The following is a 27,858-nucleotide window of genomic DNA, read 5'->3' as shown; positions in this document are numbered from 1 at the left end:
AGCTGGGCAGACGGCGTTATCAGGGGATGGGAATGCACAGGGCTTGCTCCGGGTGGGAAAGGGGGGGAGGAGGAGGAGGAGAGAAGCTCGTGGCTGCGCCGAGCTGCCGAGCTCGTCTCAGGCCCCCGGGCAGACTCCACGGCTCTCACCAGTCACGAGTTCCCTCTCTTTCCGTCCTTGGCACTGCGCCTCCCGGCCGGATCGCACTGCAGGCCCATGTACTGCCTCTTCCTCGCCTCCTGTTCCCTCCTGAACATCTCCTCTGCCCTCCTCCCCAGTGTCCCCGAGGTGCAATCATCACCCCCCACTTCGGGAACTCTTGGCTTACACCGTGCTTGGAGGAGAGAAGGGAGACTCTAAAAAAAAGTAGTGCGCCTCCATCCTGAAATATCACCTAATCCACAGAGTTCAGTTAAGAAGTAGTACTGCAGAAAGCTGAGGGAGCCCTCAGGATCCTTCACTGTTAGGTAAAATACATCCTGCAACCCAAATACGTCAGAATTCTCTTTTGAGAGCATCAGAGCGGTGTCTTCTACAAGGTCTTTCAAAAGTAGCTCTGCCGCCGTTTTGAAAGGAAGCACCCTGCCACTCCCATCCAAGAGGAGATGAATCACTTGAAACAGACGGATTTCATTTTAATTCCCTCCCCATTACTTAAACTATGGAAAGAAAATAGAGTTAAATGCCAGGGATGTGCTTATCTGCATTACTCTGTATATTAACTGTTGAATAGAGGCGTCTCTGCAGGTACTGATAGCAGGAGATTACGGTATTGCACTTCTCTGTGTGAATAAGATAGTCCTGCTTTTTAGTAGCTGGTTATCTGAAATTCCTTTAGAGCAGAATTTAGTGCAGAGTAAAGGTCTTGCTTTAGTCACACATCAGGAAAATACACACTAGAGCAGGATTTCTCAACCATGGATTTGCAGTTCCTCTTTTCCCATCTTAGTGGGACATAAAAGACAATTTAAGAGGTTGTTGGAAACATCATTACTACCTACAGGAGAAAAAACCTTGATCATCTATGCCCTAAGTACCCCAAGCTTGCATGGATACACACACTTGCCAAAATTTCAAGATACAAACAGATTATAGTAACTTGTTACCAGCCAATACCATTACTATGCTTACTTTTTCAGAAGACATTAGACATTATATGTTACTTTTACAGAAAAGGTCAAAACCATTGTCCTTTTCAGACAAGGCCTGCAAGGGCTAAGAAAACCTGCACTAAGAAGATCCTTCTCAGCACCTTCTTAGCAGACTCACGTGCTTTTGAAGAAACGGACAAAAAAAAAAAAAAAAGAGAGAGAGAGAGAGAGAGACAAACTGCTCACCTGAATTCATTAAGGGCATCAACAATTCTGTTATATGCCAAACTCCGCTGACTGGCATCAGCTGATCTACGACTCATTTTCATAGCCTTGAAAACAATCATTAAACAGATAAGTAACACCAGGCATAGCTACAGAAGCACAGAAAATGGAAAACAAAGTCATGTGTTTGACTTTATCTTTCATGCAACTAGTCATGCAAATAGTTTTTTTTAAGTGATAAACGATGGTACAAGTGCCAGCTTTCATATCTGAGGAAAGATAGGTGAGGCACATGCATTTTCAGACTGTCTCTTCTGGTGCTTTTCAATCATTCAAGGCATAAAAGGGGTCAAAGTTTTCACTGCAATGGCAAATTAACTGCTAAGTATTTCCTAGAAGAGGGATTTGAAGCAAACCTAACTACATATTTGAAACCATTTGTTCAATCTTTGAAAGTTTCCTACACATCAGAATCAGGGGGTGGGGGGAGAAAGAGAAAAGCACAGTATTTATTTACAGTTTGGAATAGCCTAGAAATAGGTTCAGATCCTGCAATCCACTCGACTCAGATACAGCTGAAACAAGGAGACGAAGGTGGCCTTAAAAGCCCCCTTGCACCTTGGCTGATCCAGGGCTGCTGGGAGCCAACCCAGCCTAGGGACCGTCGGAGCTTTCAGCGGTCCGGGGAGCGTAATGCAGCTCGATCTACCCGCACCCATGCTGGGCCTTTGCTAGCAGTAAGCAGCCGCATCAAGGGTGTTGAGCAAAGCCCTTCTCTGGTGCAATTCCAACACCAGAGACTGAGTCGATCTCACTTTTATAGACAGGTATTGCAAGAGCCAGAAATTAAATCTGAAAGGGCTGAGGAGGAACATATAGCAATACAAGTGCAAAAATCCAAAAAAACTGTGTTTACCTGTTCTATTGCACTCTTCAGTTTGTTCATGTGACTCTCAAAAAGAGGAAAGTGCGAGAAGAAGAATTCATTAAATTTGTTATTTTCATCTTCATCTCTTGAGAGTGAAAAAATGACTCCAATTGCTATCTTTTTTTTCCTAACAATTCCTGGGCTAGGACCAGAGCTGTCATCTGACAAATTAAAGCTTTCATCCATGGACCTTGAAGCATGGAAAAAATAGAAAGTTAATGTAATCCACTGCTTAAAATGGTACCTAGGTTTCTTGTGTAATTAAGCTCTAGGACATTTAATGTCAATGAACACCTTTTGTTTACAGCTGTTGTCAAATCATCACCTTTGATAACATCCATTTTGCAACTCTTAAAGCAACCATTAATTGATCCTGCAATCACAAAATCTGGAACCAGATTCAAAGCATTGGTAGGATTAGAATATTTGATCTCTATCAAAAGAGAGAGCAGTTCTCTCCTGTTTCTGACAAGCATTTGTGTTTCAAGTAGGATTTTAGGGCTTCTTACCCTTAAAAATTTTGCTGAAGGTTTTCTAGTTAGTGAAAAACAATGAATGCCATGAAGAAACAGATACTAAAAAAGATCCGGCATTGAACTGCAGTCTGACTTACACCTTTGTAAATACCCCACAGAAAGCAACGGCAAGAACAGATGTATGTATGCAAGAGCAGAATCAAGCTGATGAAGGTGGAAAATCATGGGAAGCAATCAGCATTATCATTCCCAGCTCACCATCGAGGGAAGACCCCATTCTCCAAGCTGGTAGTCTGACTGCGACGCCAACGCCGCTGGTAACTGCTAGCACAGCTTTTGTTAAACGAAGAGCCAGGAGACGGAAACGGAGTGATGAGCAGACTGCTAAGAGACGCTGCAATAATAAGAGGAATAAATAAAAATCTCTCCAGAAGAAAGAGCATTTGGAAAATAACATCAGCGATTAAATGAAGCCCCTTGAGATAACTGGATGTTGCGAATCAGGTGTCTTCTCTTTTGCTTATCTACATTTCATATCTAAAAATAAGCAGTTTGTAGTGACATTAACAAGACCTACAAGCACTACAAGGGTGGGACAGTCCTGCAGCTTTACGTAACAGGCAAGACAGGCACAGTGCAAGCTACACCTTGCTCTGATCCATCAGCCACGTGTACTGGGAAATAAATTCTTTGTGGAAACCTGTAGCTTTAATCACAGCCTTTAAAAGCCCTTACAATTTTAAGTGACCAATATCCTGATTTTTTTTGTGGTGGGAAATTCACAATTTAACATTATTTTCCACCTCAGTTTGAAATGATGACAGGGAGTATTGTCTGGAAATACTGGAAATGGATTTCAATATTTAATTTGACTTGTTCCTTTGCAGCGTGCTTTGATAAATTGCACTGCTGTCCAGATTAGCTCTGCGACGTTCCTCATGGGAAACCCTGATGCCTAGGACACTCGCACACACGCATACAGGTACGTGTTACTGCATATATGTCACAAAAAAGAGTGCTCACATTGCAGCACAGAACGATTATCTGATTTGGTTTTAGAGGTCTCACTGACAAGACAGATGAACATCTAGTGAATGTTACTGAGTATTTTCCGAGTCTGCTGGGTTAACACATGAACCTGACATTACCAGATCTTGCTATACCGCTGTCTCTGTCCTCGTTCTGCTCCCTCCCGGGCATATCCATAGGGTTGCTGTGAACTGTAAAACAAGGAATACCAATTAGCAGGGGAATATATAGTTCCTTTCTTGTTTGCAGATCTCCATGTAATTAATGAAACAAAAACATGCTCATTAATTCAGATCAACAGCACTGCACAAGGCCATCACCAAGAAAGGCTCCTGAGCTGAACAAGCCAAAACACTTCTTTGAAAAGCTTTACGTATTCTTCTGAAGTCCGCACGTCTATTTTAGCAATATAACAATATAAACAAGACTGCATTCGAACGTCAGCTTTGGCAGTTATTACATATACAATTTAAAGAAGGAATTTACAATGCTGTCTTGAAGGAAAAATATTTTTACATTGTAAGCAGTGTATTGGCTGTTCAACAAAGCCGTAAGCTATCCGGATTCACAGGCTGCATATAGAGCGGATCAAAAGTGTCTCAGGCTTAAATGTGATACATTTTACAAATATGTCTGTGAAATAAAAGCTACTCAGCCATGGAAATAAGAGACAGCCATTAAAAGCAAGAAACGTCCACTTTATATATGAACCTAGACTATATTTAGTTTTTAGTTTGGTTGAGGCAAGCCCAGATTAAAATAGCTTGACGCTACCGTGAATTATTATTGCCAGGAACGTGAAATCCACCATCAAACACAGGAGTTTCCCAAACAAAACAAAACAAAAAGCAAACCCCAAACAGGACTATTAAAGCGTTTGCTGTCCTCTGGGGATTTAAAACATGTATCCAGACGTAAAAAGGCAGGAAAGCAGACACTGCTGCCCATTTTGTATTCAAAAATAAATAAATAAGTAAGTCTTATTTCCAGGGCTGAACTACCCCGCCGCCGCTGTGTCACGCCAGCTAGCCTAGGCACACAGCACCGCACACAGCACGCTGCAAACCTGCAAAGAAAGAGGCGCTCCGGATGAGGCGGAGCGGACCTTGCTCAGAGAACGCCCGCCTGGGGCTGCAAAGCTGCGAAAGACCTACACGGCAAAACGGAAAATACACAGGAGAGAAGGAGGTTAGTAAAGCGGAACGGTCCGTAGGGAGGGGGCCGGGGCAGGGAGACGTAAAAGCCGGCGTAAACGCGCTCTCGCGGATAGGGGAGAACGGCCCTTATGCTCAGCGAGAACGGCGATTCGAGGAGCACAACTTACGCTTGAAACACACAGTATTTATAGAATTAAATTCATAATAGACCCAACTTTACACTGTCTCCCATACAAGGACGGGTTTTCTGTCCAAGAGCTTTTTCTTTTTCTTTTTTTCTTTTTTTTTTTTTTTTAAGAGAGAGCTGAAAATGATTAATTTATGCAGGCTCAAAGCCTAACTTGATCACAAACGGGAGATTCATCGTGGAATACAATGTCTGTTTTAACATCCCCGCTGGCGGGGTGGCCGCGGAGCGCTGGCTCCGAGGACGATGGGGGAGGAAGGCAGGCAAGGCGGGCATGAACTCCTCTTAGCAGGACCAAGGGAAAATTAGAGGCCGAAGTAGCTGTTCTGCGAACAGGGTGGGCCCATCAGGTTAGCGAAACGATCGTACAGAAAAATCCATGTTAGCAGCCTTAGCAGCCCCTATTAAATTAATTTTGGACTGCAGATATACAAGGGAAATTGAGTGTATTTACAAGACACCGAGGCAGAAAAAACACACAGGGGTTTTTTTAATGAGTTAATTGCCAGTCGCTCTCCCAGATCCGAAGCTACTGCTCACCCCAAGCTCCCTGATTACAGGGAAGATGAAGGCTGCGCTTCCACCAAGCTCCCTTCCGCTCCCTGAGGCCTCCACTCCTCATTAAGGCAAAGGACAGGGACTGGTGGGTGGGTTGTTTTTTTGGAGTGTTGTTTTTTTTTTTTTAAACCAGCATGTCTAAAAAAAGCAGCTTGTAAATCGTTCCCAGGCAAAGCACAGGGAACTGCTGGCATGGCAGGTCGGCCGGAGCCGCCAGCCGGAGGCATTCCTTCGCCTTCGGCTCCCACAGCAGAAAGGCTGCGGTTACAGATTAGCCTCACCTGCTTCACCCAGGGCGCCCTCGGCATCGCGAGCGGAGCCGTGAGCGCCCACCGCCGAGCGGGCCGGAAACGGGCACCGCGCAAGCATCGGCATCCCCTCGGAGCCCGCTCCGGGCGCCCGACGGCCGAGGGCTCCGCGCCTCCCGAGACCCCCGGGCCGGGTACCTTTTCCGCACACGGGGAAAAGCCACCGTCTCTACAAAGCTGGATGCACACGAGCGGTTGCCTGCACCTGTACCGTAACCCGTCCGTGCCTAGTTGTCGCAACACCCACACTTGAACTCGCGCTTTAGGTTGTATCAGCGATAAAACTGATCTTTGTCAGGCACAAGCCGCAGCCACGCGGCAAAACCTTTAGAAATAAATGAATTCTTTCTCCCCTCCCTCACAAATTTGGGCACCTAACTCAATTAGGCAGGGGGAAAAATCACAACTGAAGTCTGAAGGGAACAGTGGATATTAAGGAGAAAAATGCACCTTTTTAACGTCCTTGACTTAGTAAAGGCAGCAAGTATTTAACAGATAATAGTATCTTCCAACATTATGTGGCTTCCCTTATAACATAACTATTGGGAATGATTTTAAGAAGGTATAGAGCTTTTGAGCCTGGAAAGCATTTAAGCCCATGCTTAGCCTGAAAACACAGCGTTGTCCTATCAAAGCCAATGGGAAGGAGAGAAGTAAACACTTAGACCCAACGAGAATTAGGACCATATCAAAGCCAGAAACCCACTTGGAATAACAAAGTAATCAAATTCACTTGATACTTCCTCAAACCCAGGTAAAAAAAAAAAAAAGCATGCTTTACATACAGCAATATTCTGGAAAGCAAATATAAAAAGGAGTCTCTTATTCCAGCTAATATTAAGACATTTCTTTGGAAAGTATACAACCTAAACCACGGGAAAGGCAGGACGTGCTGAAGACTTCACCGGGCTGCTACCCGGGACAGCCAAGCCCTAAGGGCAGCATCTTTTCTATCAGCTCCACTGCCCCCACGGGGAAAAACCAACACCTTCCACCCTTCTGCGATCTACTGCTCACTGAGCCTTCACGCACAGCTCTACAACAAAGGCTGAGAACCTAAGATTGAAGACGGTTTTTCAAGTTTTCTTAACTTCCAAGATCAGACCACAAAAAAAGAGGTATTCTGTCTAACCTGATCAAAAACTAAAGCGCAATTGTGCAAGTTTAACCAGCATGGAACATGTGGCCACACGCGCTCAGGTGGCCAACAGAGAGTACAGGACACAACAAAAATTATTAACAAGAATAAAATTCTGTTTCCTTTAAAAAAAGAAAAAAAAAGAAAAAAAAAAGAAGAATCAGAGTAAAAACTGGGAAACAGAGCTAGGCAGAATCGATCCTGCCTGATCTGAAATGTGCTGCTTAAAGAGAGTTCTACAGACTGCCGTCTTCCAACATTTTCTGTATTTGAACTTAAATATATCTATCTCTATTTTTATATACGTGTATATATAGCTGTATATAAAAAGAGGGTATATCCCAAGCCACTGCTAATTCCCCGAACTGCCTGATTTACGGTCCCCCAAGCCCTGCCAACATTAATTTTCCGTAGTCTTTAGCTTTCCTATCTTTCCATATGATTCTTTTTAGAAGACTTTCATATTCTAGAGTCTGTGATTACTCAGTTGAAGATACCAGGAAATAAAATCTGTTTTTAATTACCTATATTTCCAAGAAGTCCATTCATAATTGTACTGTGGTCAGGCTTTAACGTATTGCTGTCTTGATTAATGAACTCAAGACTGTCCTGCAGCCTAAAAAACCCAGAAAATAAAACACACAAAACCAGTAATTTGCATTTCAGTATAATACAGCGTTACTTCTTTTTTGGCCCCAATGGAACACACAAGATAAGAACTCAGACTTCCACTAGAAAAAGCTTTCAAAGCCTAGGCCATATGCTGAGCTGGGCTGATTAACACATAGAAAACTGAACATTAAAGAGTCTGAAGATGGACATTTTTGTAACGTCTTTTTCATCACCATGGGCTGAAGCCCCCAGCTGCAGCGGTCTGTCCCCATCCCGTCCCTTGGCAGGTGCAGGCACTTTGTACCTTACAACATTAGGCTCTACCCTATCAGCTCTAAAGGAATGGTTCATTCTTTCACTTAGAGTAAACTGAAATGAAGACAACTACAAGGAAAAAGTGAGGACACTAGAGACAGGGTATAACAGAAGAGGAAACAAGAAGTTATTTTTCTAGAAAAAGAATCTGGAGGCTCCTAAAATAATGTTCTTCTGAGTTCTTGCATTCCTTTGCCCATATTTACCAGGTATCACTTCCAGTGTACTCACGTATTTAGACTGCCATAGATGCTACTTCCAGTGCGAGCTGTGAAAACCTTGCTGAGCATGAGCTGAGGAGGTGAGCTAGGGGCCAAAAAGGAAGAAGTCAGTCAGAAACACAGGGCCAAGACAGACTTTCATTTCCATTTCATATACCTCCAGAGTTTACAGACCTAAACATCACATAAACACATTTTGTGTCAAAAGTGACATCAGAATAACTTTAAAGCAGACCCAGAAATTCCTTTTACTCTGCAGCTGTCAAATTCAATTCATTACATATTAGCACTAAGGAGTTAATCTTCTTAAAAGGTTAGCAGTAAAAATGAATCTTACCGTATCTGGTGAATTTTCAATGTGGAGCCCTTGTAACTCATGGCCACAGAGCCAAACATCATCTCTCCAAGCATATTAGCATCAGAGGAGCACCGAGAACCCTGCAAAAAAACCCATCTGTTGTTAAGCATTTTAGAAGCACATTTCTATTTAAGACAATATATGATTAAGGAAAATATTTCTTTTTTAAAAAAGATAAACATACAAAATCTCTCTCTCTCTCTCTAACACTGTTTGTACTACTAAGTTAAATGATTCAATAAAAATAATGCTAGTGTAGAAAGTGATCTTCAAATTGGCTGTGAACTAAATACTAAAATCATCCAACAAATCTAAGCCACCTACCGGGGTGCTGCAGATGCAAACTGCACTGATTCAGCAGGACAAAAAAGTTTAACATTAGAGGATGATCACACACTTTCCTGAATAAGAACCACCGAGCCGAAACCTTGCATCTGCTTGAGCAGAGATACAAAAACAAGAAGAATCGCAAATTCCCTAGCGATCTGCTTATGCAGCCACGTTGGGCCAGCGGTTCCTTGACACAGACTGATTCATAGCTCCCCGCGGATGGTGTCTGGCTGGGGATACAGCTTCCCCTGCTGCTCTAGTGCCGGTACCAGGAAGGAGCCATGGCACGGTGGAGCCGCGGTCGAGCCGCGCGTTTCCTGCGGCTCGGCCGGCGAGGGCTCGCGATAAGCAACGCTGGCCAAGTCCAAAGGAGGAATGTCACTATGCAGCATCGGGGGCCAGATCGAGTACTGCAAACAAGAACTGTCAGACTAAAATTAAAAAGTTACTCAGAGCGACCAACTGGACATGGCTGCCCAGCTGACAGAGGTCAGCTTCTTATTCGTATGCTTTCCATCTCCCTTTACCCAGGGCCATATTTTCTCTATCTTCTCAGATACTTCCCAGGTGAGGCACTTCGGCACTGCACAAGGCAGCAGTACATCGCCTTTGAGGTGTTTAATAACGCTTTATTAGGGTAACCCTTCCAAAAGAAAGTCCTAAAATCATCCACGGGAATAACCTCGTATTCGGAAAGTGCTAAGCGCCCTATCTCCATGTGCCTTATCCAAGCTCCGAACAACCAGAATCCTCACCCAGATTCCTGAACAGACTTGGAATACATCTAAATATTCTGCCCAGTGTCATACAGTGAGCTCAGAGCACGGTCAAGGACATGGTGTCCACACCACAGATTCCTACCGGGAATAAGGACCGAAAGGAAACGGCCACTCGCTGTCCCTGCTCACGCCAGACCACAGAGCAGGGGCAAGAACAAGCCGATGCTGATCTTCCAGAAGACAACACGCTTGAAACACCTCTCAGCTTTTAGCTCTTTACAGGCACTCTCAACTAAGATGATAGTACTTTAACAGACATACTATCAACCTCTGAAATCTGCTTCTAATGCCAAAAAGATAGGGGACGAAGAACAATAGCAGCCACAGTCATAAAAAGGAGGATATAATCACAAGTTTTGTTCGTGTTCCTATGACAGGGCAAAAACTGATCACTAGCTGGGTCACAGAGAAATTCCCATCTTTACCTCCCGGGATATCACACTGCCTCGCTGTCCAGGTGCGCTGCAGGTAGTACTGGCAAAATTAGACTTTAAAATATGACCCAGAAGCTCCAAGGAAACGTAAGTATGGATATTAATGGCTCTAGGAAATGATAGGTCTGTGAGTGTCTTGAATTAAGAACACTGCAAATTACTACAGCCAAATATTATGATTATTATTTTTAAATCTGCGGCAGATCTCAAATTGAAGAAGTCATTCTGAATAAATGTCAAGCCCTTGATGGCTGGTTTTGGTTTCAACTTTCTGCTAGTGTGAACATTTAATTCTAAAGCTGGGGAAAAATACTTAAAAATAAATTATCGATTCTCCTTGTCAAGAAACTGAATTAAGAAAAAACAAGTGAAAATCAGCTGCTTTCAAATTTAATCATAGGGGTTTTTCTTTCCTCTGAAAGGCAGAGACCAGCAACGCTGAAGACAAAGAGGGTGATGAGATGCAGCCATGGTCTCTGTCAGTCTGGCATTTCATCTGCGCCTAATGACAATGATTTTACCATGCATAACAACAGATGCATATATGTAATACGGAAACACTGCTACAGCTTGACTCTTTGAGCCTTTAATTCTACAAAATAAAGGTCACTCAAGACCAAAGTAGAGTGCAATCAACTGAGGAAAGGGGTTAAAAATTAAAAGCTCGAATGAAAAATAGCCAAAGAGCATCTGGCAAAAAGGGCACAACCCCAGGCACTGACAGCTTGGACACAAACCAACTCCCTAGGTCATATTTAGGAACTCACATAAAAACTGATCATAAAATACCCATGAGTGTTTGTTATTGCACATTAGCATATTAAAGGTAGTAAAATTTACATGATTTGGAAATTACATTTCTGAATATAAAATTCATAGCATTTAATCTTCCACTTACTGTATATGTCATCCTATCAATAAGTAAGTACATATATAAATTAAAAATGCAATACAGAAATAAATCTCAAATGTCATGATCAACCAGTCAGCCTGGAAAAGAAGATTTACAGCCCTGAAAACACTGACAAGCAGACCCAGAGCTAATACTGGTGTAATGACATGCAAATAACTGTGGGCAAGTTCAGAACCAGATTCAGCTTCATCTTAATGGATTCTAATCACATTTGAGAGAGATCTGGATAGAACATAATTAAAAATACCACGTAGAAGCCTGGAAGAAAACACTGTATTTCATCTTCCAAAGAACAATTAGAATAACCCATCTATAGTCATGTGTATTTAAACATGGAAGCATACAAAAAACTATTTAAAAAGTTCTGTTAACACTGTATCATTGGGATTTCCATTTTGTAGCTTAACCCCCCCCCAACACACACACCCAGAAAAATACCTTATACATACTGTAAATACATTAAAACACAAGTAATTTTCTGAGGTCTCAAAATCCAGCAGTTAAGCAGACAGAAGATAGGAAATGCCAGGCTGACTGATGCCTGGACAAACTTTCTCTGGCCCTTTTGTATACATGATGCACTACGATACAAGTGTTCTCATGCAGTAAAGAAGTCTCGTATTTACGGATCTCTGCTCCTTTGCTGGAGGAGCCCGGAAGGAGTGCGGGGAACGCAGCAGGGATCCCGCAGCGGATGGATGCGCCGTGCAGGCCCAACGTACGCTGGAGGTCTCTCGCTCGTGTTAGGACAGTTGCCGTTGTACAACAGCTCAGCTCAGTTCAGTAAGATTTGGACTAGGTGACATGCATGAGGAAACAGGACTTGCACGGGAAAACTTCAGACAACTTTGGAAGAAGTTGTCATGCCAACCAAGAACATTAATTTCCTTTAATGATGCCGAGCATTGTTTGCACAGAGCCTGCCCAGTAGGAAGGATAATTTCTGGCTGGTGGGGGGGGCATCGTTTTTCTTGGTCGCACAACGCGCGAAGGAGGTTATTTTGTGCTGGAAGGAAGCTGCTGACAGAAATGACATGTCTCTTCCTTTCATAACCACAGCTAAACACCCTTCCAGGAAGGGAGAAATAGAAAACAGAGCTTCAGCCACCTTACTAAAGCTGTGGAAGAGAGCGTGATGAGAAAGAGAAAACAAGAAGAATATGCAGCTCGCCAAATATAGCAACAGCTAACGTGACAGTGGGAAAGCCAGCCCTGAAAGGTTCTTCATTTATATCTACGGTAGATTAAGACATCAGTAGTACTGTACTTCAGAATATGTCGTGCAGATAGCAGCTTCCCTCAAACACACAATTACTTCATTACAAAGAGTGGAAGGGCTTAGTTCTATTTTAGGCTGGCTTAATATAAAACACTTGTGATCCATGGAAGGAGAGATGACAGAAATATATCTGTGTCAGATGACTCTAGCTACTCTCATGGCCAGAATCTCTTATGTAAAACATAACCCAAGTTCACTGAATCCCTCGCTATAAGCTGTTACCCAGCCTATCCCTATACGTAGTGCATTTCTGTATTACTTTCCCAGCACTTTGCAATAAATTACCTCATCTATACCATGTATAGGTATTTGTCACTCATAACTACACCTCAAACCTCTGAAGTTAGTTCCTAAGAAAGGGAGTTACTGAAGATTTACGGCAGGCTGCTTCCATGAAAGAAGAACATCCTTCAGACTGGCCAACGTTGTGCCCAAGGCTGACCATGCTGAAGGAGCACCATCCTCGCGGTCACAAGACATGACAACGGCCCTAGAGAAACTCCTGCCGTTCAAGACACATCTGAGAGAACCAGCTAGTTGGTTTTAGAGTCGTTCAAACCCCAAACCATAGAATAAAAACATGATTCAGTTGGAACCGAAATCTAATTCTGACTCAAACTCTCCACAGCCCACCTCTAATTTCAAGCATTTTAAAACATTCAGTACCTCACCTGCTCTAAGAATTTGACATGGTTAAGAAAAAAAGAAAAAAGGAAGGTGACTCACCTGATATTTCGGACATTGTTCTTTTGCATCAGAGAATGAGGAGGATGAATTGATTGAACTATCCAGGGAAGAAGAACTATCTCCTCCGGGCTTCAGCTGGCAACATTTCCCAAAAACTCTCACCTGAGCGTCGCTGCAGAGTTTCTGAAATACAGACAACGTGTGTGTTGACACGAAGACCCGCAACCACAAAATCACCGCTTAGCAGCGCTGTACTTTCCTCTTTAGGTAAGACATTTGACAGCAGAAAAGCGTATGCCTCAGGAGAAGAGTTAATAGCATTTATTGGTGTCTCTTGCAGCCCAGCTGCAGAAAAGAAAGCTGGGCTGTTTTACTTTTTGTTAGCGAGGAGCTAATAGGTCACTCCAGCTCCATTTTCCTAAGTAGCTATCCGACTCGGAAGCTTTACAAGCCTCGGTTTTAGGCCCAGGATTAGGAGAAAGGACGGCAGGAAAGAAAGCGTGCAGTGGAGGGTGGTGAAGATGGGTGCCACCTGCACTCGCTGCGTAGCCTTGCGCCGCGCACGGCCCCAGGGTGCCAGCCAGACAGCGGCCGGAGCGCTCCACTATGCACAGGAAAACTGTCGCACAGATAAGGAATAATCAAGCAAGAACAACAGAGAATTCAGAACAGACTTATGTTATGGGGAGAAGTGGAGAGAAAAGTCATTATTTTTACAGATCTCCTCCTGGCTGTGTCTAAATCCCCATGTCTTCTAAAAGAGCGGCACAGAGGTGACATTTTCCATTTCAGTATGAGTGCATCACGAGACTGCAAACGCACAAAGCTGAAAGCCACAGTTAGCGGCAGGGAGAAGCGAGAAAAGTTTCACAAAAGGGCAGGGGAAAGACGGTCCAAGCAGGAAAGGTCCATTCCTGATATGAGATTCAGGCAAAGAGTTTCAAAAAAGGGAGTTAGGAGAAAACAAGGCTCAGAAGGGGAACTGGAACTGAAATGCAGGACCATCCCGATCTTTGCAGGGATACCACTGTACACACAACATTCCCAATTACTGGCACTGGAGATGCTTCACCACTGTTTTGTTCAGTATTTAAAAGCATTTGTGATTTCACCTGTGAATCCCAGCACCCCAAGGAGAACCGGCACACATTTGTTAATGCCGTTAACATTATTAACATTAGGCAATCCTCTCCACCTAAAGATCTCAAAGTACTCTTCATATACTCACTAAACTTCAGAACACCTGCATAAGGTTGACATTATCCACATTTGCTAGTGGGCAGCATTAAGAGACAGAAATACGTCTACACTGCTCAAAGTTACATACTTATTATGCCCTAAGACTTTCTCAATTAACATTTCCTATACAATCACCTAACGAGGAAGAGCAAACTGGAAGCAAAGAGTGCTGGAAGCAAGGTGCAGGGGATGCATGGACATACAAAGGTGCTACATGTCCTGGCTTCACCTCCGAACTCGCAGGTTTACATCCTGAGCTCCCATTTCATTCAAAAATGCAAGTATGGCTCAGTCTTTAATAGCTCTGAAACAAAGGAAAAGGTAGAGTAGGAAAAGTGTGAAATCCCCCATGCATCTCCCAAGGGCATTAACTTCATGACTGCTCACAGAGTCAGCAGCAACTGTATATACGGCAGGATGAGAAAAAATCCCTACCGCAAATCACGCGGCAAAGGCACCTCAGCGCCCAGCGGACACGTTCCCGCTTTCTGCGCTACCAGCCTCGCTTTTGTGAGAAGAGACGGCAGCCCGCGCTGCCCTGGAGGGACGGCAGATTTTGCTGAGGAAGAAGATGGGAATCCCACGCCTCTGGCCCTGGCTGTGCCGGTTGCATTTTTTTGGGGAATACCTTGGATACCAGGTGGCTTTTATTTGGCCCTAACCGTGTGTGAGATCTAGGCAAAACAGCAGAAAACGTCAGGGATTATCCAGCTCTACCCGGCCGTTCGCACTGCTGCGCCAACTACAGAGCGGCTGCCACAGAAAGCCTTCAGGAGCGACGTGCAGACAAGCCAGTAACCGCGGCAGAGGGAAAGGAAACGGGCACCAGCCTCCGCGTCCCGTGCTTCACCTACGTCTACACCCTTCCCCAGCGGTATCCTCCCAGCGCGACATACGGGCGAGGACGCTGAACTCCTGCAACACGCAGATTTGTTAATGGCTAATATCCGTGGCCTGAGCACAGTACACAATGGCTGGAACATGTGAATGACAATCATATGACTTTAGTAGGAACTCGTGAACCAGAATTGCATTTTATCTCTGACACAAACAACAATGTCCTAGGCTAGGCAAGCATCATGTGATAAAACCACATAAAATCCACAGGGTTACAGAAGCCTTTGCAGGCGAACCGCATTTCAGCTTGCATTTTCCATCGGATGTTGAAAGTTCCCTTAAAAAGATAGTATTTTAATAGGGCTTTCTTGAGGTTGTGAGGCCAGTAAATGCATTTCTACAGGTGAAAAAAAAATTTCCATGCAGGAAAAAAAGGAGACTAAGTTTGCAAATTATTGACTTTTTGGTAATTTCTTGTCATTAGTGCTGCATTTTTCCTCATAGCAGCTTACCTTAGATCTAGCGGGGAGCAAGATGGCTTGAAGTTATAGTTGCCTAATTTAAAAACTAGAGGGAAACGGTTGTTAGGTCTTCACAGGGGAATTTAATGAACCAAGACTCCTGCCAGTAGCCTGTAAAGGAGGTCACATGTTCAGGATCTTTCCGATACCACCGGTCAGAACCTTGCAAACAGTAAATCATTCCTAAAATGCAGGACACTGACAAATTTTGGTGTTTGCTCTTTCAGAAACATCACATGTACTTAAGTACAACCTGTTGGACTATTAGATGGAGTATCTGCAATGCCCCTTTCCTCTGTAATTACTGCATCCAAACATCAATGTAATTTTAGATGCAGCAAACCTCAGGACACTGTGCAATAAAGGAGCAGGGTGACTTGTATTCCAGTATAATATTCCAAACATATTCAAGTCAGGTTTCCAAAAATAAAAAGGTAGCCAAATTATTTAAGAACTGTACAAGGAGCAGATTCAGAACTGTGGATTTTCCTTCCACATGCACCTAGTTGCAACAAAGCAGGTCTCTGGGCRAAGTGCTGCTGGCGAACCCCGAAAGGCACATTTTTGCGAGCCGGGGGAACGCGGGCTGGCAGGAGGCGGTGGGCAGCCCGCCGGCCGGGGCTGCCACGCTGGGGTCCCCGCTGGGGACGGGCTCCTCGCGCTTTCTCTGCCAGCTCTGCAGACCCCACCATAGCTTTGGAGACTTTCAGACAGCCACAGTTCTTGCATTAGAGGTCACCATTTGCTGGAAATCTTGGCCACCTATGAGGTAGCACTGAAGATAATTTATAGAAAAGCATCTTTAAAGAAAGACCGGCTGCAAAGCAGTTTTCCTCTGCAGCTCTGCTGATGGAATCTCTTTTCTCCCCCTCTTTCCCTCAGCAAAGACCTCCCAGCTCTCCGCCACACTAACCCTTGGTTATGATCTCAAATCCTTTGGTTGGGCTACTGAAACTTTTTCTTATCTGCCCCCCCTCAAAAATCCCTTTCTCTTTCATTTCTTCCCAAAAACTGCTTCTGAAAATCCTTCTCTGCTTCATGGAAACAAGCCACTTCCCTTTTTCAATCCCTTGGCTTTTCCCACTCGCAGCATGCACCACTCAGGCTCCTGACGCCAGCTCAGGACCACACACTGTTGGGCTCTTGCTTCCCTTCATCCCTACTCCTCTTTTTTCTGGTCCCTCTGCACTCCACACCTTCCTCTAAGCCGACCTTTAGACTTAGTAAATCTTTCAGCTCCTTACGTGTCAGCCAGCACCTCTCTTCAGTCACTTCTCTAAGGGTGAACACTCTCTTGGTGTAAATCACCAGTGGACAACACAAAAAGAAAACAAGTAGCTAAACTAGACAGCTAAAAAAACYCAAACTCATTCAGTCTGCTCGGAGGAAAGCACTGACGCAAGGTTCCCCTCGCTGCTTCTTCTTTGGTTTACTCCTCGCTTCTCTCTCGCAGCACCGTTTCTGTGGCATCCTCCCCCCATTCGATTGCCAGCCCTTTGATGTAGGCGCCTCCATTTCGACCGGTCTTTGCACACTGACATTTATGGCCACATAACTCACGTGCCACACGGCAGCAGCAGCACAGTAACATACCATAGCGGCTCTGCACCAGGCTAGCGTGAACGCAGCGTCAAGGTTGACAAGTCAAGCACTCAGCCTAAGCGCCAGGAAACGCAGGCTGAAAGCTCGGCATTGGCTGGGCCACCTGGTGTCTGCACCTTAAAAAGGAAAAGGAGTTGCTTGTCATGCTTGATGGGAAATTCAAAGCAGGCCCAGTAGCGCAGGTCTTGAAGGAGCGCCTGGGTTCACACGCATCTCTTGCCTTGAGCACTCGGTGCAACTCAACGAGGACGCGCCTGCCCAGGTAGGTCTGCTCGGGGCCTCGCACGGCCACAAGGAACCAAGCGGTGGGGCGAGCTGACGGGGCTCGCGGGTACATGCGAGCAGAAGCAGGTGGGGAGATGTTATAGGAAGAAAAGCAGACAGATACAGAAATGAGTCTACCCGCACAAATCAGTCATAGGTCATGATACCATCACCTGCGAATCCAGTAACACAGTGCCATCAGAAACTAGACGCTCATTTGTATGAGGGATGAACTGAAATAATTCTCTAGAGGAGACTGGATCAGACCCACCAGCTTGCCAGCAGAAGTACTTCAAGATCCAAGTAACTGAGAAAATCCCAGGGAGGTAGGTGTTTGGGTGTGGACCAAGGCTGTCTGGAGAAGGCGTCAGTAACGCTCACTTCTCATATCACATGCTGCCCTCACGCACTCGCTATGCAAATGCCTGCTCTGATACATTTGCTCATGATCTCGAGTCACAGGGCTGAGAAGAGATGCCCTGGCAAACCTCAGACAGGAGCGCCGTCCCACGCCGGGTGTTGGTGAGGACGGGGCAGCAGTCTGCAGACCCCGCGTCACATACCTGCTCGCGGAGCCTGGCTAAGCCACGGCCGCCCCTGAAAGCCGGGGGAAGAACCTCTTGTGCTCAGCACCAAAAAAAAAGGTACCGGACTCGCCAAGGGGAGCCTCACGCCGCATGCCGCGTGCCCGGGCTGCCTAGCGCGGCTCGCCGGCTCGGTGGAGACGCCTGGCGCGGCATTTGGCCGATCTTCTCGGTGCCTGCAGCCTCCGGGTCACCAGGCTGCTTCTCAGCTTCACTCGCGAGTTTAACTCTATCCGGACGCATGGAAAACATCGCTTCTCCTGTGAAATGAAGTGCAGAGCGCAGGCACCTAGTGTATTAGGACCCCCAAAATAAGGAAACATGCGTAATGAGGGGCTTCCAACTGGGAAGCAGGCTTATCTACTGCTCATTTCTCCCTCCAGTTTTGAAATCCTGGAAAACCAAGAATTTTATTGTTGCTGCGTAGATTTCGCAGTTACAGTTCCAGCAAAGTTACAATCTCTATAGTGAAAGTTATTTATTTAAATGCAGATTTAATGCAAAACATTTACATATTTCCTTTCCACCACTTTTTTCACAATTAAAATATTTTAATGGAGATGCTGGAAACCTCTCAACTGCCTTCCGTCTGTCTGTGCAATACACCCTCCCAAAACTCTTTTTTACCTAATATTTAGCTTTATTCAAGACAAGAAGAAAAGAGGCTGATTTAATATGCAATGAAATCCTCATTTCCGTTGTATTCACGTGCCCTTGAAAAATAATGTGCACCCAGTAATGAGCCTGGCTTAGGGGACACTACAAATCTCAGGACAAACTCTGCATTTTTCATCCATTGAAAAGAGAAAACCTGTTATTTTACATCCTGAAACATGTCTCTGGAAAAGTTTCCTCTGATGCTCCTTAAATTCTGTAAGTTACCGAATCTGAATGGCTGAGTCACATTTAGCCTTGGTCCACTGCACAGGACTCTTGACGTATACTGAGGTTACGGATATACAGAATAGAGCAAAGGGTATCTCACATTGCTTCAGGCATATGACTCTTAAATTATAACTGCTTTCAATGAAACTATTTCATTACACTTCTCGGAAACAACAGAAAATAGGAAACGAAGAGCTCTTGCACAGCTAGCAATATCGAAAAAACGGCACCTTGCACACAGATTCCCTGCATTAAACTGATTAGACTGCAATCAGAACAGCCTGGCCACTGCTTGGCGCTTTTGCAGATATCCCCCTTAGACTATTTGTAAATCCAGAGGTATAAATCACATTAGGAAACTGGGGGGGGGGGGTGAGATGCAGAAAGCACTGGCTTTTGTGAGGCTCTTAACAGATACCCTTTCACGAGGGAGAGCGCCCAGCCCACACACGTCTTGCTGCAAAAGGGCAAGAGTGCCTTGGAATGTGCTTAGAGCCAAGATCTGGCTTTGTATAGGCAGGGTGTGTCTTTGTTAATGAAAATCATGATAAAGAGCGAGAAAAATAAACAATGCAATTCCTTGAAAATGGCCAGTATGTACTGCTAACTGTACAAGTCTGTACTAAGCTTAGAGCAAGCTCAGCCGAGGACTCCTGTGCACGTTTTTACCTGCATAATGTTTCTGCTTTTGCAAAGTTTTGTTTTATGAGGAAAGTTTTGCCTGAGATGACATTATCTGAGTGCTGCAGAAGGTGGATATCATGGCAAGAAAATATTTCAACATATTCTTTTTCAAAGTCTGATAATATGACAAAAATACACATATATATATCAAGTTACCAGAGACTTGTACTGAGCATTTCAACTAGTCTGGGACCAGTCTTCCTCCACCAGCCTCACATACTCATCTCATGGGACACTGAATGCAGCTGATTATTCCTCCCCACTCCCTTTCCCCTTTACTGAAGAAAAATAAAGACGAGATTAATATGGAACCATATTAGATTCATTATCAGACATTTATTCTGCTGCTAGTAAGCTGTCACAGTCAACTACCTTTCTGAAATAAACCCAAGCAAGTCAAGTCTGCAAATTCAGTGAGCAAGTACAGATCTATCTTAGAGAGGTTTTAGGCCTTCAAGAAATCAATAGAAATATGGCAAGAGGATTCATACCGTACAAAGTCTTTTCTATTAATAAAGTAATAGTAATAAGCAAGGCCAATAATTCCTATCAATAAACCTCTTCAAAGATCTCGTCTTTAAAAACCTCTGTTTTCCTGGCAAGAATACCTAGAAGAATAGGAACTTACAAATTAATAAAGCCATGCTAACAAGTTAAATTTAAAAAGAAAGATGCATTTTGTTCAACATTTGTTATACTTGCTTTACCTCCCAAATTCTCAAAAAGAACAAGGAAAATGGGATCTTGATTTGTGTCTATAAACGCGCTCATGTAAGCTATGGAAAATCCTGGAAGTCAGTGCCCGTGACACACACATTGACTCCCAGAGGACAAGGTATGTGGAAGGAGGAAGCACTGAGGAACAGGCTGAGAAGCACCAGGCTGGCAGCATTCAGCAACAGGCTGGAGAATTTTCAATGTTGGATGAGGAATCTTCTGGCTGTACTCCAATATCCAACGTGAAAAATCAAGGCTTGGGGGTAAAATGTTATTTCATGTATTCCTACTTACAGAACTTCATGAGGTCCTATGGGAAAAAGCAACTGTGATCAGAAGTTTCAATTTACACAGTGCTTTCTGCTTGTAGAGCTTAAAACACTTTGCAAATGTTTTTAGAGATGGTGAAAAGGAAGTTCAAAGCAGTTAAATAAAGCGTCCAAGCTCACAGAACCACTTATAATAGCACTGTGGCTAGAAATGAGATCTTCTGGCCAGAGCCCCTACACGGAAATATCCTCATCTGGCTGCATCCATTACAATTTCAATTAATAGACTACCAAACAGACCACGCCAAACAGAAAGCCCAAAAGAAAAGTTTTCAAGTAACTTTGTGTCAGCAAAGCATAGAAATAACAGTTGGTAAAAGCTGACCGAGCGGGACAAGGTAGGAGACAGGACTAGGAGGACTTTCCAGTTCAGAAGGCAGACCCCGCCACAGAAAGCGGCCACGCCACAAAAACCTTTCAATAAACACCAAATTCTGCATTGCCCCAGCCTCCCAGCATTGTCTGCTGCAGCCACGGAAGAACCCCTCTCTTTGAAAGGGCAGAAAGTAGAAGAGCCCAGGAATAAACAGATCACTACAGTATTTAAAGCTGCTAGGGTGAAATCAATGAAGCTTGGATAATTTGCAATTTAATATGCATTTACATGTAGCCCTGAATATAATCAAAGTTTAAAAGTTAATATGAATAAAACAAAGTATTTGTGACTTACTAATTGTCATTTTAAAAAACATATAGAACATAACCATGTAAATTATTAAAATACTCACCGACACCGAAACATCCTCTATTTTTCTTTTAGCGCTGGAGTCAAATAAGACATTCCGCCCTCTTCTTTCACAGTCCTGATACACAATCAGTCGGATCTGACTTGGGTCAAACTCCGGCAAAGGCCAGCTTCAATGAAAAATAAGAGATTAGAAGTATTAATTACAACAATTCTTTATTACACTGCTCTTTCTACATTATCTGCATATCCAACTTTATTAAAACATAAAATCCAGCAAATGCAATGTCATTTCATCAGACTCTTTGATCCTGTAGCTGGAATTGGGATTTATTTTTTATTTTTTTTTTAAACACACTGCTTGTAAGTAGACAAATTACACTGACATAAAAGGTGCCACTCCACTGCAGCCGTTCAGCAATGATGTGTTTAGCATTACCAGCTCTTGTGGTCTGTCTTGTGATATTTAATGATTTCTTCAAGTTCCAGCTTCTTGGAATCAAAAGTCACAGAAGAACTCAGCTTTTGTGTTTAAAGACAAAAAAAGGTCTCTTGTCATTGCAAGGACTAGCTTGAAAGCATTCACAACTCAAAAGCAAAAGGAGAGGCCAACACAAATTTTTTTTTTTAAATAATGCACCACACAGATGAAAAAAATGCAGAATACCTCTCCTACCCTTCTTCAGGTATCCAAAACACTGCAGTAACTTACATTTATAGAAATAACTGCAGTATTATGCACTTCAACATTTATTCTAATATATACGCCATGATATTGTGGGAACAGAGAGCCAGATGTAGCTTGGTCCTGAGTACAAATGATATAATTGCTATATTCAGACACAGGAATAATCTCCACTTTGGCCACCGCGATGCAAGGCCGTGTTCCTACATGGGTCGGCAGAACACCTGTAAGAACACGTGTGGTGGTCCTCTTCTAACACATCTACTCCCAAACCGCTCCTGCAGCCCATAACGTGGAAAGGAGCTTTCACGAGCCTCTGCCTGCCCTGTCCACTGACTTCTCTGCAAAGGGAGAACTTGCAGGGCTCAGACTTGAACATCAGTGCATGTGATCTTGATTTTATGGTTGCATCATAGATCTTAAATTTTTAATGTCCAGAACAAAATTCTTTGCATCCTAAGCAGAATGGGAAAGGACACATACTATGACACCATAGGACACATTAAAATAAACAGCCAGATCAATCCCACGTCAGGCAACCCCCAAATATTACCAACCAGCCCAGCAAAGACTGTTACCCAAGGGCTTGGGCATCCAGGTTTACTCATATCTCCTCTGCTCCTGGAAGCTAACAAACGAGATGTCCGCTCTATCCATGAAATCAACAGGAATCACCTTTCAGCAAGTTACGAGCCATTTCCTAGATCAGGTGAAACTCTATCTACTTATCCTTGGCCATCAGGAAAGCAGCGTTAGCATGGAACGAACACCAGGAAGCACGGAACAAGAACCTGGAACTTTCCAGCCTTAATGAAGGATACATGATCCCAGCTTTGGAGAAGGAGCTGTATGCATATTTCTGTCAGCAAAAAGACTCTCAGAAATGATAATATGGATTAAAATAAACTTGGGACGCTTGGCCCCAAGACAACAGTAAGTTTTACTCTCCTCTGTCCTTTTAATTCACCAACCAAAAGGACGGATTCCTTCTCTGTGCCCATACTTTACGTGATCAGTACACGAATGATGATTTTCACCCCGACAAGTTGTATACTTGGTCGTAGCAGAGATTTGATAGCCAAAGCCACCAACACCTACTGAAAATTTTTAAGAACGTCCAACCCAAAGTCACGGGCTTTACAACTTGTGTAGTACCAGCTGGGGAAAACTAAGCGTCAGCATATACAGTTACTTGGTCTGTTGGAAGAGGAAATCCATTTCCTAATCTGCTCAGCCCCACCATTTAGCAAGAGAAGAGAAAAACAGAAGCTGCAGAGAAGATACTGTGCAACAAATGTCAAAAGCAAATTATTACAAGAAAAAAGCTTGAGCAATTTGAAACTGAAATAACTCAATGTCTGGATCGGGGAGCAAAGAGCCTTGCAACTTGGCTGGGAGGGCACCTAAAGCCAAGCGTCGTCCCCCGGGGGCCAGGTCACATGAAGAGCAGACTTGGAACCAAACCAAAAAGAAGCGTTTGGCAAGATGAAAAACTCAGAGGAGTTTACATATAGCAGGGGCCTCTGCTAACCAGCCCAAACCCGCATTTCAGAAGAGATAAGAAAACAAAATCCATATTGCTTGATGCACATTTGGAGAGCGTTATTAACCGAGAGGCTCAAAGGGACTAGTAAAGGGCCTGATTTTGGCTAGAGATAAGAGGGCAAGAGAGACTGCAGAATAAACTGGCTTCCAGGAGGAACCATCTCCTCATGTTGAAGTGAAATCGGTGGAAGTCCGGAAACTCGTTCCGTGAGTTGGGCTGCTGCCGTTCTTATAAACAAACGGCATGTGATAATAACAACGGACTGCTTGCCAAAAAGGTACTATCACTTGCTCCACCCTTGCAATACATTTAAATTTCCTCCACGCTCAGACAAAAGTACGTCTTCCATTACCTAGTACTTTTGATATTTGACTTTGAAATTACTGGCAAAGAAGGGCAATAACTGTTCCAGATCTTAGGAAAGTCTACTCATAAAGAGCTCCAAGAGCAGATTACACACTAAGGGGAGAGAAGGCTAAATATAAAACTCCTGCTGTATTCGACAACATATTTGATCAAGGTAACAAGAGCCTATTTACTTCTCAGTTTCTTCATATGACATTTTAACTTTCTCTAGACAAGTATTCAGCAGATACTATAAATCATAATCTGTGATCGTTCCAAGTAAGTGTTACCTATATTACATAATACAGTCCTTAAGCACATTTTAGTCTTGCAAAAATATTCCCTGGCAAGAGTGGGCCACTTCCCAAACCAGAAGACGCTCTGGGAGAGCTGGGGGAAAGTTCGTCCCGGCAGACAGTAAACAGAGGCAGCCCGGCACCTCCCGCGCCCCCCCAGCACCGCCGCGCCGAGCGGCACGGGCTCCTGCCGGAAACACCGCAGAGGAGCTCTGCTTCTGTTCTCAGCAGCTTTAAAGTACCATTAAGTCTGATATCTAGATAGATTACCCCCAGAAACCTATAAATTCCAGGGCGCAATATGCAGGGCACGTTCTCAAAACAAATAAAACAGGGCAATACTCCAGCACTGCTCTTCAGCTGGATGAAAAGTGACCTAGATCTTCTGAATATAATTAGTTCTGTTTATAAATGGAAACTAACTTTGACATTTAACTGATGTTTTCTTGAGATTTTTACAGGAAAACCAGGAGATGTAGAATCACGTGTTCTAGTAACGTTAATGAAAGGTGAATCTCCATCTCCCACACTGTTCTGGAAATGACAGTGCTCTTAATGAGGAGTTTTTCCTGCATGACCTATCTACTGCTGCTTGATCTTTCCTTGGAACTGATTGTATATATATTAAAAAAAACAACAACACAGTCTTTTCACCTGTGGAAATGACTGTGACTTTGTCTCAAAGTTAGTACTGTGAGCTCGTGCATGGAGCAAGAGAAGTAGTGGAAAGTAAGTTAGTTCTGAGCAGGACACCAGTCCTGTGGGGAGATCTCTACTGTGCAAATAACATACGTATAGCAAGGAATGTTAAGAAATGGGGTGCTCCCAAATCACTGATGCGTAAATGCTGCGTGGGATTTTTCAGAAGCGAATCATGTAAAACCCAATCTCTTTAAATCTGAAAAATGCAGCAGAAAATAAATTCTCTTCAGCTTTTACCCAGGACAGGTTGGACCCTGGAGCCTAGCAAGGGAGAATGGCGAGGTTCTCCCTGTGGGCTTCAAGCTAACAGAGGGAATTTCACTGGAAATTGCTGTAACCAAATCATACACGTAGCTAAAATGGACTATAACAAATATTTGGAAAAGAATACCCAAATATCAGTCCTGTTGGCCATTGACTAAGCATGGGAGCAGCTGGGGTATCAGCACTTTGCAGAATTCAGTTCGGATGGATCACTAGTCAAATGCGTTTTCAGTAAGTTACGAATATTTGCAAATCTTATTAGGCTGTGGCTTTACGGTCACTTTAATGTGCCATAAATCCATGCCAAGCTTAAAGGGACCTGCCCGCCCTCCTTAGGTCCACCAGCACCGCAGAGTGAGCACCGATGCCCGCGGGATGCACGCTCACGCTTAGGCCTTGCTGGTGTCCAGCTCTTCCCTCTCTTTCGCCTGCTTGGTTTTCCTGCCTTTTCGCACTCACCCACCAGGAGTATGACTGGTAGTCCAAGTTCACGGCGTCACTAGGTGCCTCCTGACAACACTACGAGGAGTCACACGGCAATCCAGAATTCCAGATTTTCCCCCAAGGACAGATTTTGTCATGTATCTAATTCCTGGGATTTATTACCGCCACAGACATTTCTCAGCAAGATGCAGTCCAATGCTCTTAAATTGATATTACCGAACTCCTCCTGAACTGCAAGCCCTAGTAGATGAAACAACAGGCACCCAAATCCTCGTTCCCTCTCCACCAACTAAAATACAAGACTTTCCTCCATAATTGAAGACAAGTACATTCCTTCCCTCTTCTTTCCACTACAAAATGAACAGAACTTTTTTCATTACAGTAAGGGTTTACTTTAATACTTTTTCTTTTTTTCCCCTCTTGGCTAAGATTTTACTTTTAAAACAATTTCATATTAACACAACCTAGATAGTATCCAACTACTTTTTAATTATTAACACAGATATTTTAGAAGTCTAAAAGAAGAGCAACTGAAGCAAACTAATCAAAATATTAAACAGATTGGAATTGTAAGAGATTTTGCTAAAAAGTAAAAATGCTCAAAACAAGAATATGACTAACCATCAAAAAAGTAACTTGAAACTATCAGTCAAACTATTGTTTTCCTACATCATGTTTCATAGTTATAAAAACTCCCTGGTGATGAATCACTTGGAACTATTTTTAAAAGCATCTACGCAAATGATATTTATAGTTTATGCTAGCTTATCTGTTCTGCATGTTTTTCATGTTAGCACCTTTTTAGAAGGCTGACAGGAACAGCCATCCCGAGTGGACGGCAGGTCTACCTCGTCCTGCACCACCCCAGCACTTCCAAAGGACGGACAAACTCCGCTCGGCACGGAAGAAAACGTTTCCTTGATGTCCCATAGGTGAGCACCAGACACGGAGGTACAGGGACCCACCGGTGCTGCTGGAAAGCCTGCGGATGCTCTTCCTCACCTGTTTTGTCATTGGCATTACGGGAGTGCTTAGAACCACCCAACTTCTGCCAAACAAACTTCTGCCAGAAATACTGTCTCGAAGAGTTAACATCATAAATCTGAGACCGTTCTAATATGTTTATTGCGTTCTTTTACATGCAGATTATTTCCAAGTTGCATGGAGATGCATGCAGATACAGATGTATACTCACTTGCACATTTGCGGCCGAGTAGTGTTTAGGATCCCGCAGTTGTTTTATTACAGGGAAGAGTAGACAGAAGCAGAAGGCAAATGGTCCTTCTCTAGTCCAACCATCCTATTACACARCTCTCGCCTCTGACTGAGAGCCCTTTTCCAAACTCCTCTGCACGCTTCTACTACCTGTTACTGGATCTTTTCGTTTCCTTTTGGCTTTGAGAAAATATGACAAAAGCTGAGTATATAGGACTCAGGGAGGGTATTCTATATACTTTAATATCTTACTGCAATTCAGTAATTCACTTATTATTTGACCATTCTTGTGCAAACACAGCTGTGTAGATATTTCTGAAAGAGCACAACTGATTGGAACCAATCAAACCTAATGTACGGCATGTTAATGATGCCATACAGTTCCTCCAGTTTTGGAAGAGGATCGATTAGCAGACCATTTTTAATAGAGGTTTGGAGGGGTTATTTGTTTTTCTACTAATAACACCTGAAATGCAAAAGAACGTTATCAGGATTCAAGCGATAAGGATGATCCAGACTGCACCACTGATTTGCAAAGTTGGCGTTTTCAGTGAGAGACTCCAGTTAAATGCTAGTGACATAACACGACCATAAGGCTGCAAGGAGGAAGGAGATCCCTAAGCTAGAGAAACCACGGGGCCTATACTTAGAAAAAATTTTGCAAGACAATTTTCTTTATAAGAGTTGAGGTCACTTCAGGGCTGTGTGACACTTGTGGTGAATGCATGCTGATTCTGCAGAGAAAACTGGTGTTTGTGACTTGACCAAGGCCACAGAGGGAGCCTGTGACAGCCGACTGCGGAGGAGGTCACCCGCACCCTTCGGGTGACGCTGCCCTCTGTCACTTTGACCTCGGCTGGGTTTTCCAGAAGCCAAAGGATCTGCACTCCGGGTCGCTTGAAAGAACGGCTAGATAGCCAGTCACCTTAGGGACAACCGCTCATCACTAGCGACTGCCCTCAGAGGCTGCATTTTTAAGGTTTATCACA

At 43.8% G+C, this 27,858-nt stretch overlaps 1 protein-coding gene across 5 annotated transcripts in view; it reads right to left on the bottom strand.

The window, feature by feature from the left end:
* Positions 1-27,858, bottom strand: part of FNIP1 (folliculin interacting protein 1) — a 45,813-nt gene that overhangs the window by 16,811 nt on the left and 1,144 nt on the right. For 2 of the 5 annotated variants that reach the window (XM_026063120.1, XM_026063124.1), the window contains exons 2-11: positions 21,416-21,542; positions 13,065-13,208; positions 8,583-8,683; positions 8,256-8,330; positions 7,622-7,713; positions 4,816-4,899; positions 3,869-3,940; positions 2,979-3,114; positions 2,233-2,434; positions 1,338-1,423 (exon numbers count right to left, since the gene is read on the bottom strand). In XM_026063120.1, coding sequence (XP_025918905.1) covers positions 1,338-1,423; positions 2,233-2,434; positions 2,979-3,114; positions 3,869-3,940; positions 4,816-4,899; positions 7,622-7,713; positions 8,256-8,330; positions 8,583-8,683; positions 13,065-13,208; positions 21,416-21,542 — 1,119 coding nt within the window. Of the gene's footprint in view, positions 1-1,337; positions 1,424-2,232; positions 2,435-2,978; positions 3,115-3,868; positions 3,941-4,815; positions 4,900-7,621; positions 7,714-8,255; positions 8,331-8,582; positions 8,684-13,064; positions 13,209-17,215; positions 17,341-21,415; positions 21,543-26,849; positions 26,873-27,858 lie in introns of those variants that run through there. The other 3 variants (XM_026063121.1, XM_026063123.1, XM_026063122.1) reach the window with 3 other exon arrangements.

Source organism: Apteryx rowi, unplaced genomic scaffold (assembly GCF_003343035.1).
Source record: "Apteryx rowi isolate R43461 unplaced genomic scaffold, aptRow1 scaffold_2, whole genome shotgun sequence".
Lineage (NCBI taxonomy): Eukaryota > Metazoa > Chordata > Aves > Apterygiformes > Apterygidae > Apteryx > Apteryx rowi.
Note: the sequence above shows the minus strand (reverse complement) of the source record. Positions and strands in the feature narration are given on the sequence as shown.